At 31.6% G+C, this 18,010-nt stretch overlaps 2 protein-coding genes and 2 non-coding genes across 4 annotated transcripts; 3 read left to right on the forward strand and 1 right to left on the reverse strand.

Moving 5' to 3' along the window:
• The first annotated feature begins 5,609 nt into the window (after positions 1–5,609).
• LOC112509080 (beta-glucosidase BoGH3B-like) lies at positions 5,610–9,541 on the forward strand. Its single transcript, XM_025113953.1, has 9 exons — positions 5,610–5,838; positions 5,936–6,140; positions 6,482–6,572; positions 6,663–6,808; positions 7,855–8,098; positions 8,183–8,287; positions 8,371–8,553; positions 8,644–8,845; positions 8,928–9,541. Exons 1-9 carry the CDS (start codon positions 5,610–5,612, stop codon positions 9,413–9,415), a joined length of 1,893 nt encoding a protein of 630 aa, XP_024969721.1. The 3' UTR covers positions 9,416–9,541.
• A 198-nt stretch (positions 9,542–9,739) lies between these two features.
• Positions 9,740–9,811, forward strand: TRNAE-UUC. Its single transcript has one exon. It is a non-coding gene; the product is annotated as a tRNA-Glu (tRNA).
• Positions 9,812–13,218: 3,407 nt separating this feature from the next.
• On the forward strand, positions 13,219–13,290 carry TRNAE-UUC. The gene has a single exon. It is a non-coding gene; the product is annotated as a tRNA-Glu (tRNA).
• A 134-nt stretch (positions 13,291–13,424) lies between these two features.
• On the reverse strand, positions 13,425–16,999 carry LOC112523355 (probable glycosyltransferase At3g42180). The gene is made up of 3 exons (XM_025132933.1): positions 16,512–16,999; positions 14,578–15,148; positions 13,425–14,236 (listed from the first exon to the last, which is right to left on the reverse strand). The coding sequence occupies exons 1-3, from the start codon at positions 16,939–16,941 to the stop codon at positions 13,744–13,746; spliced, it is 1,494 nt and encodes a 497-aa protein (XP_024988701.1). The 5' UTR covers positions 16,942–16,999; the 3' UTR covers positions 13,425–13,743.
• Between the last annotated feature and the right edge of the window lie 1,011 nt (positions 17,000–18,010).

Genomic DNA, 18,010 nt, shown 5'->3' on the forward strand with positions numbered 1-18,010 from the left:
AAAATCTTGTACACTTAGACAACCAATTTCAATATATGTAGAACATAACTTGAAAAGAAGAACATGAAATAATAAAGAAATCAGAAAAATCTCATGATCAATTAGAGGTATCTTTTAAGATTTGTAACTCCCAATTAATTATTAGGGGGTTACAAAAAGATTAAATTTCAAAATTACCCTTATCATTAATTTATAATTTAGATTTGAACCTAAAGTGAAGAAAGAATGTGATTGGTTAAAGTTGGTTAGCTTAGTTTGCACCATATGGTTGGTTTCTATTTGAACCAACCTCTCTCTCTCTCTCTCTCTCTATATATATATATATATATATATATATCATTTGCACTCATATGTTCTAAGAGTATCTGTATTGTGAAAATCTCTTTTAAAGAGTTTTTACAGTTCGGTTTCCAATCTGGTTTCTTTTATATATATATATATATATATATATATCTTCATATATTTTCTTTTTTTAGAATTAAATTAGCATTGTAACAAACACATATTGGTAAGTAACTACAATTAAAAATTGGATATATATGTTATATTTAAATTTTTGGTTACAAATAATTAAAGCATTGCATCATTGTTGTGGGTAACATGCGTGACAATCATGTGTGTTACATCATGTTTGAACTTACTTTTACATATCTTATCATGTGAAGTTATATGATATATTATATATATAAAAATCATGAGTTAAAACGTATAATTAGTTTTTTATAGTTATTTTTTGTAATTTGATGCATTGTTTATGTGTTTTTTGAGCATTTCAATAGAAAAAAAAAACAAGTTGGTATATGTAATGTCATGATTTCGCTACGCATATTCAATGACATGGTCACAACCTCGGTGTCTCCTCTTAGACCATAAGTTTTTTTTTTTTTTTATTGTTTAACATTATTTTACACAAATTTCCATTTATTCGTCATATTTTCACTGTTCCATAAGTATATCAGGTAATTGATTCGTTTTTTAACGTATTGGAATTATATATAATTTAATGTTTGTTTTACTAAAAATACTTTTGTTGGTAAAATTTGTTAAACACTAGTAATATCTGCTATGATGGACAACCAGATAAGAGAGGCGTGAGAAAATAGAGGGGATGATATACTTTTTCGGTGGGATGGGGAACATTTGGAGAGGTTTGCGTATAAGCCAAACCCCTACAAACTACGTCTTCTAACTATTAGCTGAACACTAATAATATTTATTGTTTAGTATTTAAGTTTCAGCTATAATTGAACTGCAATTATTAAGTCGTTGAATCCATCTCGTTACCAATAAGAAAGGGTGTGACGATAAATATTTTATATTGGAATATATAATACAAATCAATCTTAGCCGTCATCTAGTCTACTAACTGGTTTCCTAATCTAAATCTATGATCATAATGAATGAACTTTATCATCTTCCATATACATCTCAATCATAATTAATAAATCATGATAATTATCCATAAATATTTGTATTGTTTCTTAACATATATAGTTTATTGAAATTAAATGATTTATAAATGAAAAAGGTCCGTTAAAACTCTAATCAAATTAAATAAATTGTATCTAAAAAAAAGTCACCCGAAGATGTTATAAAACGAAAGTATGTCTACATTTAGAATCTAAGATCCAATCATTTTATCAGATCCAAAAATTTAATTAAATATATATAATTTCTGAAAAAAAACAAAAAAAAAATACTAAACCGAAATATTAAAATAAAACTTGTGACATGTGATGCCACCGTATCTAAGTGCCAATGAAAGGACATCCAATTGCCATAATCAGAAATTATTTCTGGGAAAACTAAAACAAGCCCACCTGCTGGCTGCTACTATTTATTTTCAATTAATAAATCGTAACATTATTATTTTGGAATATAAAAATTAAAACATTATCATTAAAATTAATATAAAAACATGTTTATTATATTTTATTTGATGCAAAAAGTAATGTTTATGATAGAAAATGATTCATGGTTTATTTATAAAGCAAATTGTGTGAATATGCATTTGACTTTTATTCAAGACATCATGTTTTAGGAACCTTCGTTGATAAGGGGTGTTTTGAGACTGTTTATTTAAAATAATTTATGTTTTTATATAAAAAATTTATCAATTTGTTATTATTATTTATGATAGTTCAACTTCTTTAAAAACTTTTTATTACCGGTTTGACACCGGTATAAGCTGTTTATCCAAACACTAAAAAATATTTATTATCGGTACCACACCCGAAACAAGTCAATAAGTTGTTTTTATTAGTAATCCCAAACACTTGTAAAATATAACATGTCAGATATCTAGATATATAATAACTAAATTAGAGTTCATTATATTTTTTTATGTAATTTATCCTGATATATACAAATTTGATAAAACAGTAACAATAGGATTGAAGAGGCTCTAATAAATTACCAAATTCATAATGTTATAATGACTCCATAACAAGAGATGATGAGATTTTTGCCTACATTTCTAGTCCTTAAGGTATAAGGGGGCGTTTGGTTCGTCGGAATCCGCCAGAATCTGATGGAATTAGAATGGTCAATTCCGTTGACCAAATTTTATTCCAATGTTTGGTTACCTATGGAATGAAATTGAAGGGTTTTGACAACGCTTAGATTTGAACCCATAAAATAAGATTTTTACTGCATTCCTTCCATGCATTGTTTGGCAAACACACACTACTTAGATAGCTTATTAGGAGTTTTTGTTGAACACTTTTTCTAATTATAACGCTGATTATTGATTATTATTATTATTATTTGTAAATAAATATTAATTATTAATTGAGAAAATTACGTTTTGTGTACTTATGATTTGTTAAAAACTACGGATTTTATCCTTCTCGTTTCAAAATTTTGGTTTTCATCTATATGATTAGCAATTCATTTTTATTTTAGTCAATAACGCCAAGACATTACTTTTAAGCAAGAAGGACTAAACTAGAAATGAATTGTAGACCATAAGGACGAAAAAACAATAAATTTTAGATCATCGAAAAAGTTAATTGATTATAAACCATAAGAACAAAAATTGTAAATTTCAAAACCACAAGAATAAAAATAGAAATTTTTAACAAACCACATGATTAAAACATAATTGCATCTTATTAATAAATATTACCTATTAATTATAGATAAATATAATTATAAATATTCATTTATGGTAATTAAAGTTAATTATTAGTTTAATTATACATTATTAATTAATTTTAATTTCACAATAGATATCATGATAATTATTAATTATTTATACATGTTACTAATTAAATTAATTTTTAATTATTATGTAATATATTTTGATATCTAAAAACAAATATAATTATTTTAAAAATGTCTGTTATATAAAAATTAAAGTTATATTTATTTTATTTCATGAATAATTATAATATATTAAATAATTTTAATTGAATTTTTAATTACATATTTTTTAAATATTAATTAATTAGGATATGTAAGTTTCACCAATTTTATTGTAACTCATATTATTTGTAATGATTATCTAAAATCATAAATTAATATAATTTTTTTCCTAATATTTATTTTAACAAACTCAAAATTTATAGTAGTGTATATATATATATATATATATATATAGAGAGAGAGAGAGAGAGAGAGAGAGGTTGGTTATTATACAACCCTTGATATTTGTGCAACTAATACAACTCAATCTCAACCGTCTATTTCATTTGATTAATATATGATTTCATAGAAGTTTTGATTGTTTCATTTTATAAAATATTGATCATAATTAATGAACCATATTCATCTTCCATAAATATTCAAATCATAATAAATGAACTATCATCATTTCCATAAATATCTCAATTTATTTGATTGCATTGGTTGTACAAATACGACGGGTTGTATTTGAAACAAACTATATATATATATATATATATATATTACTATTTTGTTTGTATTAATTAATATAATATTTTAATTATGTCTATACTATATTATAAAACATTTAGCAAAAACTTTTAAAAACCATTTTTATGCATAAAGTACTGTTTATTGATGCATATTACTTAAAATTCAAGATTATAAGTAAATTGTGCATAAGTACAACTTATTAAAGCTTCATGTTTAAATTCGTGTAACTAACTGCAGATAAACATAATCAAATAAAGAATAAATATCTCATTTTATATATTAAAAAGTTTAAAATATAATTAAGATAATCATTGATATCTAACAAACTACTTAATTATTATTTTTATAAAAAATTATATTATTAAACCAAAAATTAAAAACAAAAGAGTTAAAGAAATACACAAAAAATGAGAAATTTTAAATAATTAATTTGATATTAATATCAATAACTTTTTTTTTATTTTTTATAATATATCTTCATATTTATATTTTATTAAATAATAAAAATATTATCGTTTTTTCAAAATCATATAAAGTTGTATTATAACATCAATTAAGACAAAAAAAATGAAATATTAAAATTGAGATGTATCTCGTTGCATTGCACGAGTACCCTTCTAGTTATTAAAAATGTATTTGAATTATATTATAAAATAGTTATAATTGATCTTGTTCAAGATTTTCTCTTTTTGACTATTTACATACATATTTATAACCTAGTTTTTATGGATCATAATTATTCATGTATGATTTCCATTAAATAAAAAATCAAGTTTCATGGGAGAATTAAACCGTTGTAAGCTTTCTAGTCCCTACTGATTTGAATTGAGGGATTGGGGAAAAAATCACAACTTTAGTGGCCCATGAGAAAAAAGAAAAAGAAAACTGCCTATAAATCCTGAATCATTCTCCCATCCCATGTAGTAGTCTCCCTCACTCTCTGTACCTCCCTCTCCCTCTCGGAGCATCTCTGTAAGTAAATCCCTTCTGGTTTCTGTAGATTCGTCATTGCGCCGCTGTAACTGCTAAATGCTTGACCTCAAAAATGTGTTTATGGTGTTTTGTTTCTTGACCTTTAGCCTTAATTTTCTTCATCTTCATGGCTACTATGTTGTGACTTCTGTGTTTGTGTCTTCTTTTTTCTTCAATACTTCATATCATCTAAAACCCATTTCAAGATCTCAACAAAGTTTTCAACTTTATTGTTGATTCCTTCCAAAAAGTTGTTAAACGTCAGATTTTTTATATAAAATCTGATATCTCATTTGTATATGTTTAATCCCGTCTTGAAAATGTGCAATGTTTCCAGACAGACGGGTATTTGTATTTTTGGTATATCACATTACATGTATTCTTGATTGTAACCGTTGCTGATTTTGCTGTCTTGATTTTAAAGCCTTTCAGGTTCAAGCTTTACCTTTATTCTTCTTCTTTTTGGTCTTTTAGCTCAAAATTTGTTTTTACTGTAAACCCCCTTCTACAGATTAATACCGTTTTCATCTTATTTAATTATTACCAACACAGTTTGTGTTCAATTTGAAGTTTAAAACTAGCTTCTTTGACTCTGGTCAAAAATCTGATCCAATTTTTGCACTTGCTTTAAATTCCAGTCATTGTAAGTATTATATCTTTACCTAACTATTTGTCTTCTCTAACCTACTCAATATTCTGTGCATTGTAGAAAAATTGTCACTGGAACTTCTCTAAGGAAGAGCATACTCCCATTTGCAATGGGGGCTAAGAACATGGGGAAATTTTCAGTTTTCTTGATTGTGGTCTTGTGTTGCTGGCCTTCCATGGCTGAAGCAGAGTACTTCAAATACAAAGATCCAAAACAACCGGTGGGTGTTAGGATCAAAGATTTGATGAAAAGGATGACAGTAGAGGAAAAGGTTGGCCAAATGACTCAAATTGATCGAACAGTTGCATCCAATGAGGTCATGAAGAAGTACTTAATTGGTACAAGATTCAATCCATTTCTTTTTATTCTTGTGATCTTTTGTAGTCAATCATTCTTTCTTGTTTTAGATCTTCCTTGAACTACTTGTGTTTTCAGGGAGCATTTTGAGTGGAGGAGGGAGTGTTCCTGCTAAACACGCATCCCCGAAAACATGGGTTGATATGGTCAATGATTTCCAGAAGGGTTCGTTATCCACCCGATTGGGTATCCCCATGATTTATGGGATTGATGCTGTCCATGGCCATAACAATGTTTACAAAGCTACAATCTTTCCTCATAATGTTGGACTTGGAGTCACCAGGCAAGTTCTAAAACCACCTCATTTTATGTTTTAGGCTTTTCAAGAACCAAAATTGGCAAATCTTGATCAATGTACAACTTGCGCTGCTTACTGTATAAGCCATTATATGCATTGGGTGGTTGTACTGTACAAGTATGTATATCATTTTGGACATAAAGATTGTAGATAGATCTTGGAATTAAACTGTTAACCCCATATGACACCCCGTCTGCAACAAGTATGGTACAGCACTGACCCATGATGAAATAGCACAGCATGTTGAAATGTGTGCTGGCTGGCTGGCTGGCTGGCTGTTATAGATGATATTTTTATAACTGGATTATATGCCAAAATCTGAACAGGGACCCTGTTTTGGTCAAAAAGATTGGAGCTGCAACTGCACTTGAAGTTAGAGCCACTGGCATACAATATGCTTTTGCACCTTGTATTGCAGTAAGTAAAAAAAGAAATCAATGCATAATTTTACTGCCATCAGCAAACAGATGCAATCTTTTTCTGATAATTATACTTGTTGCTAAACAGGTGTGTAGAGATCCGAGATGGGGTCGCTGCTTTGAGAGTTATAGTGAAGATCCGAAGATTGTTAAACTAATGACGGAGATTATCCCAGGTTTACAAGGAGACATCCCTGCTGGTTCCAGAAAGGGTGTTCCTTTTGTTGGTGGACAGTAAGTCTTCATTCACCTTCCTAATCTTGAACCCCTTAATAGGAATGTTACCATACCCAGTAACAATTTCTGGTTCAAACAAGGTTCTATGCCTTCAGATTGTTTTGGGTGTTCTAAAATTTCATTTGGATTTATGTGATTCTGGTTCCTTTTTGGTTGATAAGATGAGAAATGAAAAAGACATCATGGAAATGGTACAAGTGAATTGAACCTCATAATGATGACAGATGACCCACAAGTGTGAAAGATAGACATGGGAGCAACATTATGGTCACATAAAATGGCACCGACTTTTTGGTGTTTATTTGATATTTCATCCATTCTAAAAAAAATATGCAAACGCTGTTTATTTGGAGAACTGGCAGTTATCATTAATGGGGTTGGTTCAAACAAGAAGACTAAATATCGTGAAAAGGTAACAAGGGAAGGTTCATACATGAATTATAGAAAAATCTATATGAGGATGGATATGTGAACTCATATGAAAAATCTATAAAGTTGGTTCACATATGCATCTTCAAAATAGATTTTTTCTCCATTTTTTCAATGATTCACATATGAATATTCCTTCTTAACTTCTCACGAAGTCAAATCTTTTTATTTAAGCCTTCAACTTCGATGTTTGCGGTTGTTTTAGGTATTTGATCATTAGTTACAAAAGAATTTCAGGGATGGTGGGAATTTTATCTTATCAATGATGGATAATAAGTATAAAACATTGTTTAGTCAACTATCCATATATCAAGGGATTTTCTAGATCTTTTATGGCATGGTCCATGTGCTCCACTTGCTAAAATCTTGATAACTAAAATTAGAAGTGAAGCAAAGTAGAAGATTTATACGGAACAGACAAACTGTCTGTTTTCAATCAGTTTTTGGCCATGAGGTCATTGCTTACTTATGGCTGATCTAAGAAGGATTTCAAAAACCAACTTTTGTCTAAGGTTTTAGACAGCCAGGTGGAAAACTCTGCCGGAATCCGGCAGGAGGGATCTTCATATTGGATCTCTAATTGGGCATACCGCATGTTGATTTCTTTTTTGCAGAAATAAGATAGCAGCATGTGCTAAGCATTATTTGGGAGATGGCGGGACTCACCTGGGCACGAATGAGGGCAACACGATCACAGATGACAAAGGATTATTCAGAATACACATGCCAGCATACTATGATTCGGTCATCAAGGGTGTGGCTACTATTATGACCTCGTATTCCAGCTGGAATGGGGTCAAAATGCACTCCAACCGTTATCTTGTCACGGATTTCCTCAAGAATAGGCTCAAGTTCAAGGTAAAATTCCACATCTCCATCTACATCGATTATCGATGCACAAAACTAGCAACTTATGAATTTTTTGGTTCACTTTGACTTCAGGGGTTCGTTATATCAGATTGGCAAGGGATCGACAGGATCACGGAACCTGCACATGCTAATTATACATACTCGATCGTAACTGGGATGAATGCTGGCATTGATATGGTTCGTTTGGTTTTTCTTTTCTCGATTCTAATATCCAAAAAAATATAAACTTTATGAGAATCTAACGTGTTGGCTGTTTGCAGTTCATGATTCCATACAACTACACAGAGTTCATCGATGGTCTAACTTATCTAGTCAAGAACAACTTCATATCCATGAGTCGTGTAGATGACGCGGTTAAGAGGATTCTAAGGGTCAAGTTCGTTATGGGTCTGTTTGAAAATCCTTTGGCTGATTACAGCATGGCTAAGCACCTTGGAAGCCAGGTAACCCGAGTCTAACTTTTCCGATACGACCAGAATTCTAGAACCCTAAGTACCGAAGATAATCTTGATTTACTTTACGAACTGAAACAGGAGCACCGAAATCTGGCCAGGGAAGCTGTAAGGAAAACGCTTGTCTTACTGAAAAATGGCAAATCTTCGAAGAAACCATTGTTACCGCTTCCTAAAAAGGCATCGAAGGTACTTGTTGCAGGTTCCCATGCCGATAACCTTGGCTATCAATGTGGTGGATGGACACTCGAGTGGCAAGGGCTTTCGGGAGATATTACTGATGGTAAAATTACAATCTAGAAACACTCGAATGGCTTAAATCGTTAATCTTTTGAAATCTTGAACTAACCCTTTTGATCTTGCAGGCACCACGATTCTATCGGCTGTGAAAAGCGCTGTTGATCGAACAACTCAAGTGGTCTTCAATGAGAACCCGGATGCCGAGTTTGTGAAATCTAACAAATTCGACTACGCGATTGTGGTGGTTGGAGAGCACCCATATGCCGAGACTTTTGGAGACAGCATGAACCTGACAATCCCTGAGCCTGGGCCGAGCACCATCAAGAACGTCTGTGGCTCAGTGAAATGTGTGGTGGTCTTGATCTCTGGCCGGCCTGTGGTGGTGCAGCCATATGTCGAAACCATAGACGCCCTGGTTGCAGCTTGGCTACCTGGAACCGAGGGCCAAGGTGTGACCGATGCCCTGTTTGGTGACTATGGTTTTACGGGCAAGCTTGCACGAACTTGGTTCAAGTCTGTTGATCAGCTACCGATGAACGTTGGAGACCCGCATTATGACCCATTATACCCGTTTGGGTATGGGCTCACGACTGAAGCTAGGAAGAATTTGTGAAGCTAATTAACGAGTGTCTGAATGATTTTGTTTTCTTGGAGTTGGATCTTGTAGCAGAGGCACATTCAAATATTCAGCAACGAATCTTGTCTTAATGTTATATGAATAAAGCAATTGTGATCTGCATATTTCCATTGTTGAGAAACTTTTCGAGTTTAATTTCTACCGAAAAGCCCAGAAAAATCTATCAAATCTGTTGGCATCTAATTACATACAAAATTTAATGTCACGGATAAATTACGATGTTTGACTAGAAAAGTAATTATAATCGTCTTAATTTAAGATTAAGTACTAATTAATATTAATTAGAAGAGTAATCAACCATCCATTGTCGTCCAGCGGTTAGGATATCTGGCTTTCACCCAGGAGACCCGGGTTCGATTCCCGGCAATGGAATTTTTTTTGTATTACCAATTTATCCATCTATTTAATTTTACATTTTATTATTATTAAATAATATTTAAAAGATATTTTATTTATCTTACTTACCTTTATACATGGTTGTATTAGAGCAAACTTGTGATGTCTTTTTACCAATCGAGCTACGTTGAAAGCTTCGTATTTTTTTTACATATTTCAAGAATGATGATTTATTTGTGCACGAACACCATTAAAGGAAGTCAATTACTAGTTGAATAAATGAATCCTAATTAGCATGGAAACTCTCGGCAACCTTTGTCTCGACCTTCAATTCTATGGAATTGGCACTATTTTTTTCCGTTTCCGATCCCAACTTCCGGGCTTCTTTCGAGCTCGTGTTCTTCTTTTCTAAATATCGAACAAAAGCCTCGTAACTCTCAGATCCTCTCTGTATCAGAAGGGTAAAAAATTGGATCAATTCTAATTGAAGGGTTTCACTATATTAACACTAATGAGAAGTATCGGATCAATTTATTTCCAAAGTGTAATTCACTGATTGGTTTGAGATTAGAAGTGATCAAGAGTCCAAATTTTTTCTTAAACTTTTCACCTTAACTCTTATTCTTACATCATCATTTTTCTAAGTGAACTTTATGTTCTTAAAACATGGATCCCAGACGTTTTGAAGGCGAACCTCCGATTGACATTTTACTCTCCTCAACCACCACCACTTGTCTAGTTGTATTTACCGGGGGAGGTTGTCCACCTCCTTTTTCTGTCACCTCCAGCAACCTTCCGCCACCGTTGTCAAATTTAGGCGGCAGTTCAAACCTACCATGATGTTAAAACCTTACACGAAGTAGTTTTTATGTGTTGTTTTATATATTAATTACGTAAATGAAAAATGCAATATTCATACAATGTTTCATATATGAAACTTTCGAGATTGTTATATGTGTGGGAAAAAAAAACCATCAATGTATGTTTCACACAGAAATACATACAAAAACAAAATACAATAACACAACATGTGAACACAATATAAATCATTCATTGTACGATTTGGGGTTTATGCGCGTTTATAACAATTATTGGGTCTGTAACGAATGTGCATTGCTTGTTTATATAGTAACTTGATTATTTATACAGTAATTAATTATAAAAATAATTAAATTATCTTATATTAACGATTCAACGGTTGCATTTAAATCAAAATACCAACCGTTCTTGTAAGATTTTTTTATCCAATGTTTGTGCGAAATTAAAATGGAATTCAAATGCATAAATCCCTTCAAATACTACCAAATCTCGCAAATCAAACAAACCATATAGGTATCTTTATAAACTCAATGTCAGCATTTAACACTTACTTATATTTAAATTCGATGACGTCTTTGTATATTTAAAATTTTAGAATATAACTGAAATTACATGCATTGATAAATGATAAGTAACTGCAAATCAAAAATGATATCTATGAAAAATTAAATTTTCATCTCAAAAAATTAAACCATAAGCAATTGCACATAACGTCTGGTCATTAAGCTCACCCCAATCTTCCGTATAATCTTGTCATTCTTGTGTGTCGTATCATGTTGAAATTATTGTTACCTTTTTTGTTTCTCTTATGTCAGATATGAGAAACGTATGAGAGTTAAAATCATAATTTAGATATAATGTTAATGATAAATGCAAAACGACCTGTTACATCCAACCAACAATTCTATCAAAATTTAACCAAAATAATGTGACTATATTTTGCAAAAAAGGACATGACAAGCTTCAATCAAGAAATTTTCAGTAATGTAATTAATATAATCATGAAAATAAATAAATGACGATGCTTAGAGTATATAATACGGTAATACCAAATGAATTGTTGAAGTGACATTTCAACGAAAATATATGACATAAAGTTAATTAAAAAAATTGCAGGTTTGATAAATCAAATGAATGAGAAATGATTTGACAATATCACGTATAAATTTTTTGATGTTATATGACATATGTTTATAAAAATATATTCGATTTGTAATTTTTACATAAAATGTATATAATTCATTTAATATTTTATATAATTTTATATTTATTAAAATGTAAGGGGCTGTTTGATAATTTTTGAGTGGTTTGGTGCAGAATGATTAAGTGATCAAAATGATTAAGAGACTCTCATGATATAATGCAACATGAAATATAATTGTTTGGTAATTGTGTACAATGAAATTAGGGGTCTTAATGATTAAGGGAGATCTATGATACAAAATCATTCAGGGGGTTTTAGAACCATTAAGAGGCAAAAAAAATTGTCAAACAAGATTCATCTCTTAACGATTCAACGGTTGCCTCTTAATAGAACTATTAAGAGGTAAACAAACAACCCCTAAATCATCATATTATAGATATTTACCATCAAACCTCTATTTTTTTAATGTTATATGACATATGTTTAATCAATGTTTTTTTTTTGTAACCGCATGTTTTCATGTCACCTTACGTGCACCTATTAATCTTTGGACGACCAGATTCAACTTGTTAGGTTTGTAAACCAATTTATCTTTTTGACCCTTTTCTAACCCGATACGCCTCCTTCCTTTAACCAAAAACTCTCTCATGCGTCTCGTTCTTCAGTTGACGAGTTCATCAATGGACCTTCGACCATTCCACATAAATCGAGCTAGTTCATTCTATAGAGATCGAAATCAACTTCTCCATCCACCATCGAATCAACCTTCTTCTTCACGTAAGCCATATTTCTTGTTGTGACTTTTTTGGCTTCTGTGATGCATTATTTTGTTATTTTTTTATTGATGCCAAATCCAGCCTAAAATATGTTATACTGTGAGCATAAAATACAAGCTGTGATTTTTTAAAGGATACTTAACATTACGTGGTGATCTCTTGTTGTGCTTTTTTTTTGGCCGTTGTGACAATTGAAGTCCTGCAAATATGTTTTCTATATAGAGTTCTCGAAATCAACAAGGAATTTTAGGGTTCCTTTAAAATCTAGTCATTGATCTAAGGCAACACGTATGTTAATTTATATTTATAAATGCTTGATGAATCAAAATCGAAGGCAAACCAAAACTTCATATATGGATATTGATGGTGGTTGCAACAGTATAAGTCAATAATATGGAAGAATGTCATTTTTGGTCATTTTACATATATAAGCAAAAATTGTCAAACACTAAAAGACAACTTATCAGTTTATTACGTTTTGGTACCGTCATAAGTTAATCTAAACACTTTTTATAAAATTCCGAGGTTTTGACATCACATAAGTTGATAAACACTTCTACACCAAAAAATACATAAGTTGTTTTAAATAAGCAATCCCAAGTACCCTTTAATGTCACAGATAAATTAAAACATTTGGTTTAAAATTAATTAATTAATTTCCAGTTAAGTACTAATTAATATTAAATTAAAACAGTCATCAACCATCCATTGTCGTCCAGCGGTTAGGATATCTGGCTTTCACCCAGGAGACCCGGGTTCGATTCCCGGCAATGGAATTCTTTTTGAAATTTTGCTTTTTGTTTTACATTTTCTTTTAAATTATTATATGATATTTAAGCCATTTTACTTGTAATCAAATATTATACACCAACTGTATTTCAACTTTATACACTAATTGTATTATTGGAATTTTTAGGGGACAGATTGTACAAAATAAAGCTGCAGATAACATGAAATAATTGAATAAATAGTAATTGACTTTAAAACCATCGTACTTGACTTTTTGTTGCAAACTAATCATTATTTTTCTAAAAATAAGAATATTGTTTTGGAAGAAAATCTATTTTGTATAAATTCTGAAAAACTAGAATTAAAAAAAAACTGTGTTTTTTTATATTTCTTGTTGAAGACCATTCATTCTTACAAAATGCAGTATCGTTTCTGCATTTTGCAGGAATTCTAATGGTTTGTTTGCAACGAAAAACCAAATACCAATCAGAAGTCGGTTACTAATTGAGTAAATGAATCCTAATTGAACTCCTCCTTAACCATAATTCATACATTACCATGTAAAATGTATCAAAATCCACTGGTTGTTTATGCCACTGAAAGTGATTTTGCACCTTCAACACATTCTTCTGCAACTTGATGTACTCATTGGAATCAACAATCTCTCTCAGTATTTTCTTCAGGAACGCAATATCTTCTGTTGAAACTACGACCGAGAAGCTCCTCCAATCCAAAATATCTGTAAATGGCAGATCGTAGTGGTCCGCCAACACGACTGGGATGCACCCATAGTAGATTGCATCGCCAATACGAGCCGTGTTCACCTCAAACCCTTTTGCGTGGATGCAAAATTTGCTCCCGAGCAGCGACTCTGAGTAAGGCGTTTTTAGTCGGTTTTGATGAACACCGATCTCTGTATCATTCACCCATGTCCGAACCAAAGATTCACGCACCCGTGAGTTCATTGCTCCGGCATAAAATGCAAGCATTTTCCTGACACATCCAAATAAAAGTATAAACATTGATTGTTAGAATCTCACATTGGCTAGACATATGCCATTAAATTAGTATATATGTTGGTACTTCCATGTTCTTTATAATTTATAAGGTTGTTAAGGCATAGATATGAGATTGGACAGTATAGAACTGGACTGATAACATAGAGGTGGGTGGGTGAAAGAATTCAAAAACATTTTAATTTTACATGGGTAATTTAGTAATTTACCAATTTTGGTTTCAGTTTAATGTTGTGCCATACATGCGAAAACAAATTTTTGTATTGTTATGTCTCGCATACCAAACACATCATAGGGGCTCTTTCATAGAGAGATTACCTTTTGGATGGGTCACGACTTGGGCGGACCCCTGGTCGTGGCCATATTTGTGGTATTGATGCATCTTTGTGTGCATTGTAACCCTGCAAGAAGTAACTTGAAGAGCAAACAACTTGAATCGCATTGATCTTGACTTCGGGTGCCTTTTCCATTGCAGTCCGTCCAATAGAATGGCACGCAACATAGAAATGATCGGCCCCACCGGTGCGGTTCCAAAATGGGTATTTGTGACTGATAGTGGAGATATATTCTTTGATGAAGTCTTTGATGCCACCAACTCCAATTCTCTTGTCATGTCTCATACTTGCAATGGAAAATGGCAAGAAAAAGAGGTGTGCTTCATTTGGATCTTGGGTAACAAAGTGACTCATCGAGAGCCCGATTTTGAAGTAGCTTTCGCTTGCATAGTTGCCTCCTGGAGAACGGTTGTTGTCGGGCAAGAGAACGTTGGCAAAGGGATCGGTTTTGGCGTGCGGGTAAACGTATATTTTCAAGCTTTTGTTCATTTGATTGTAATTCTCCAAGAAGTTTTCTTTGTCATGGTACACTTCTTCCTTGTTCAGAGGCTTTTCTAAAAACAAAGAAAGCGGGCAAATGATATCAAATTTAGAAAGAGTTCAATAAATTTGGGCCCAGAAAACATATTAGTATATGGGCCATGTAAAAATCCGATGGCCCGAGTTACCAAACCCGATTATAACTTGATAAGTGATCACCCAACCCAAATTAAATCAAAGCTCAGTTGGGTCGGTTCTTAATCGGTTCTGAATTCTACGAGTCAAGTTGGGGGGAATATATAGATCCAACGAGTCCGACTAAAGTTAATACGTTATAATTACATAGAAGTTCAATCTCCTCTTGGTATAATCGCTTTTGAAAAATTTCAATAAACTTTTTTATTGAATGGTTAAGTTTTTAAAATATTTTTTTAATAAATAACTATTAAATTTTTTTGTTTTAAATAATTAAGTTTTTGAATAGATAAATTATTAAACTTTTAAAAATTGATAACCTATATATTCTTTTAACTAAAACAAATCATATAAAATTATTTAAAAAGGTTTTGAAGTTAAAAAAAAAATTAAAATCAATTTTATCGTTCCTAAACCATATGACATTCAAACCCTTATACCAAACAGCATCGCTCCCTCTCGTTGCCCCATCGTTGTACTTTCTCCATATTGTCCATTACTGTTATTGGTCCTCCGCATTGATCTCCCTCTTTTTGATCTTTTTGTTTTTGTTTTCGATTTGCTTTCTTTGACAACAATTTAACGGAGTACGCATAGATAGATCAAAAACAAGTATAATTGAAAAACAAAAAAAAAACGATCAAAAAAAGGAAATCAATGGTAGTGACCAACGACCGTGATGGTTGAACAGTGATAGAGAAACGATGATAAAGGGGGGACTTATTTTTATTTTTGTAATATATTTTTAATATTTTACTGATAATATATTTTTATTTTTATATCAAACAATGATTCAAATACTATTTTTTAATAGAATTATTAAGAGATAAAAAAATAGAAGTATATGGTAGTAATCTGTTGGCCATCAAAACCAATTCCCATAACTTGTAGAACCTTAGCATGGACTAATCATATCTCCTTCCATTTGCCTCTGTTTGAACATTGACTTTCAATAGTAAATTATGGACCATTTCTACTTCTATCATATTTTAATTTTTCACAATATTGGAATTTTGATTTATTCCAATTTATTATATGCAAATACAGAAAATAAAAATTGGTACTTGATTTATTAATTAATAAATATATGTTTTTTTTAATTTTTTTACTTTAAACCGCTTAATTATAATAATAAATATCAAATATTCAAATATTTTTTGGATAATACCTCGAAAACAAGTGGGCAAAATATGGAATCTTTATTTCGTAATGATTTTATATCCCAAAATTTGGATCCCGTACCTTTTGAGTGCCTAGAACCTCCAGCTGACGTTTGACCGCCCTCAGCCACCACTTCTTGACTAATTCTATTTACCACGGGAGGCTGTCCACCTCCATTTTCCCTCACCTCCGGCGACCTTCCGCCATCGTCGCTGCTAAATTCAGGCGGCAGTCCAAACCCACCAGTATCTTCTATGGAGGGTTGCTGTTGTTCATGCAATACCGGAACAACGTCCTCATACTGGTGATAGGTTGAGATGTGAGCAGGATTAAAGATTTGTTCAGATTGTTGATCATCAAAAAGACGACCATCGTGGTCGTGGGAATGAAGCATCATGACTTTTGAGGTTGAAGGAATAGATGTTATAGAAAAGAAGGTTATTTTCAAAGTAATCAAGGTGCATGATGTCATGAAGAACAAGCCTTTGAATGAACCCTTTATTCTAGCCATGTTTATTTATATCAAAGCTCAAAACTTTCACACACAAACACCAAGAATACACACTGATGCAGACACCAAGAGAGGAGACATATATATATATATATATATATATCCTTGATTTTGAAGCAAATTGAAATGGTTGTTGGCTTTGTGGGAATTATGCTTGTATATATATATATATATATATAAAGCCCACACACAGCAAGAATGGTAGAGAAGATGTGGAGAGGGTATCTAGATTTTATGTGTATGTATCTCTACACACACAAACACCAAGAACACACACTAATTAACAAAAGATATAGCAGCAGCCGAGGTATGGACCATCGGGTGAGTGATCGATTTTGCTAGAAGTAGGGTTACACACTTGAATAATTCACAAACACTATTATTAAATTATACAAGTCAAATAACTTGACGAAAAACGAAGGATATATAATAGACATCGATTTCAATTTCGATCAATTTCTAATAAATAAAATTCTAAATTTGAATAAAAAAAATAAAAAATAAGAATCATATTTATAATCCCTATGGCATGTTTATTGGCTGGAGCTTAATTAGAAGAAACTTGGAAATCAATTCTATTTATTATCAATTAAATGATGGTGAGGATGACAAAGACATAATCATCCATTTTTATATTAATTATATTTTTTTCTGTCTAAAATAGAGTTTGACTTCAACCTCACACATACACCATAAAAAAATTGTATAGTTACGTGTAATGATATTTTTATCAGGTGACGTACATATGATTTTATTCGAGAAACATATGGCATATGATGGGTATGATACGTTCCTTCATTTACAAGACACGTGTTATGGCATACTCATGCATGCTCGAGAGCTTAACATGAACTAATTTACGAGGATGTTGTTGAGTTTATCACATCGTGAGCTAAATATTTGGGACTCGAACATGTACAACGATTATGTATGAATAATTAAACGGTATATGTAATGAATCTTAAATGGTCAAAGTTGGCATGTTTCGTTTTTAGGATTAATTAAACATGATCTTGAATGTATATAATGTTGTGTAGTTTATGAATTTAAAGTTGTTAATTGTTGGGTT

The sequence above is a fragment of the Cynara cardunculus genome, assembly GCF_001531365.2.
Source record: "Cynara cardunculus var. scolymus isolate 2C chromosome LG 1, CcrdV1, whole genome shotgun sequence".
Taxonomy (NCBI): Eukaryota; Viridiplantae; Streptophyta; class Magnoliopsida; order Asterales; family Asteraceae; genus Cynara; species Cynara cardunculus.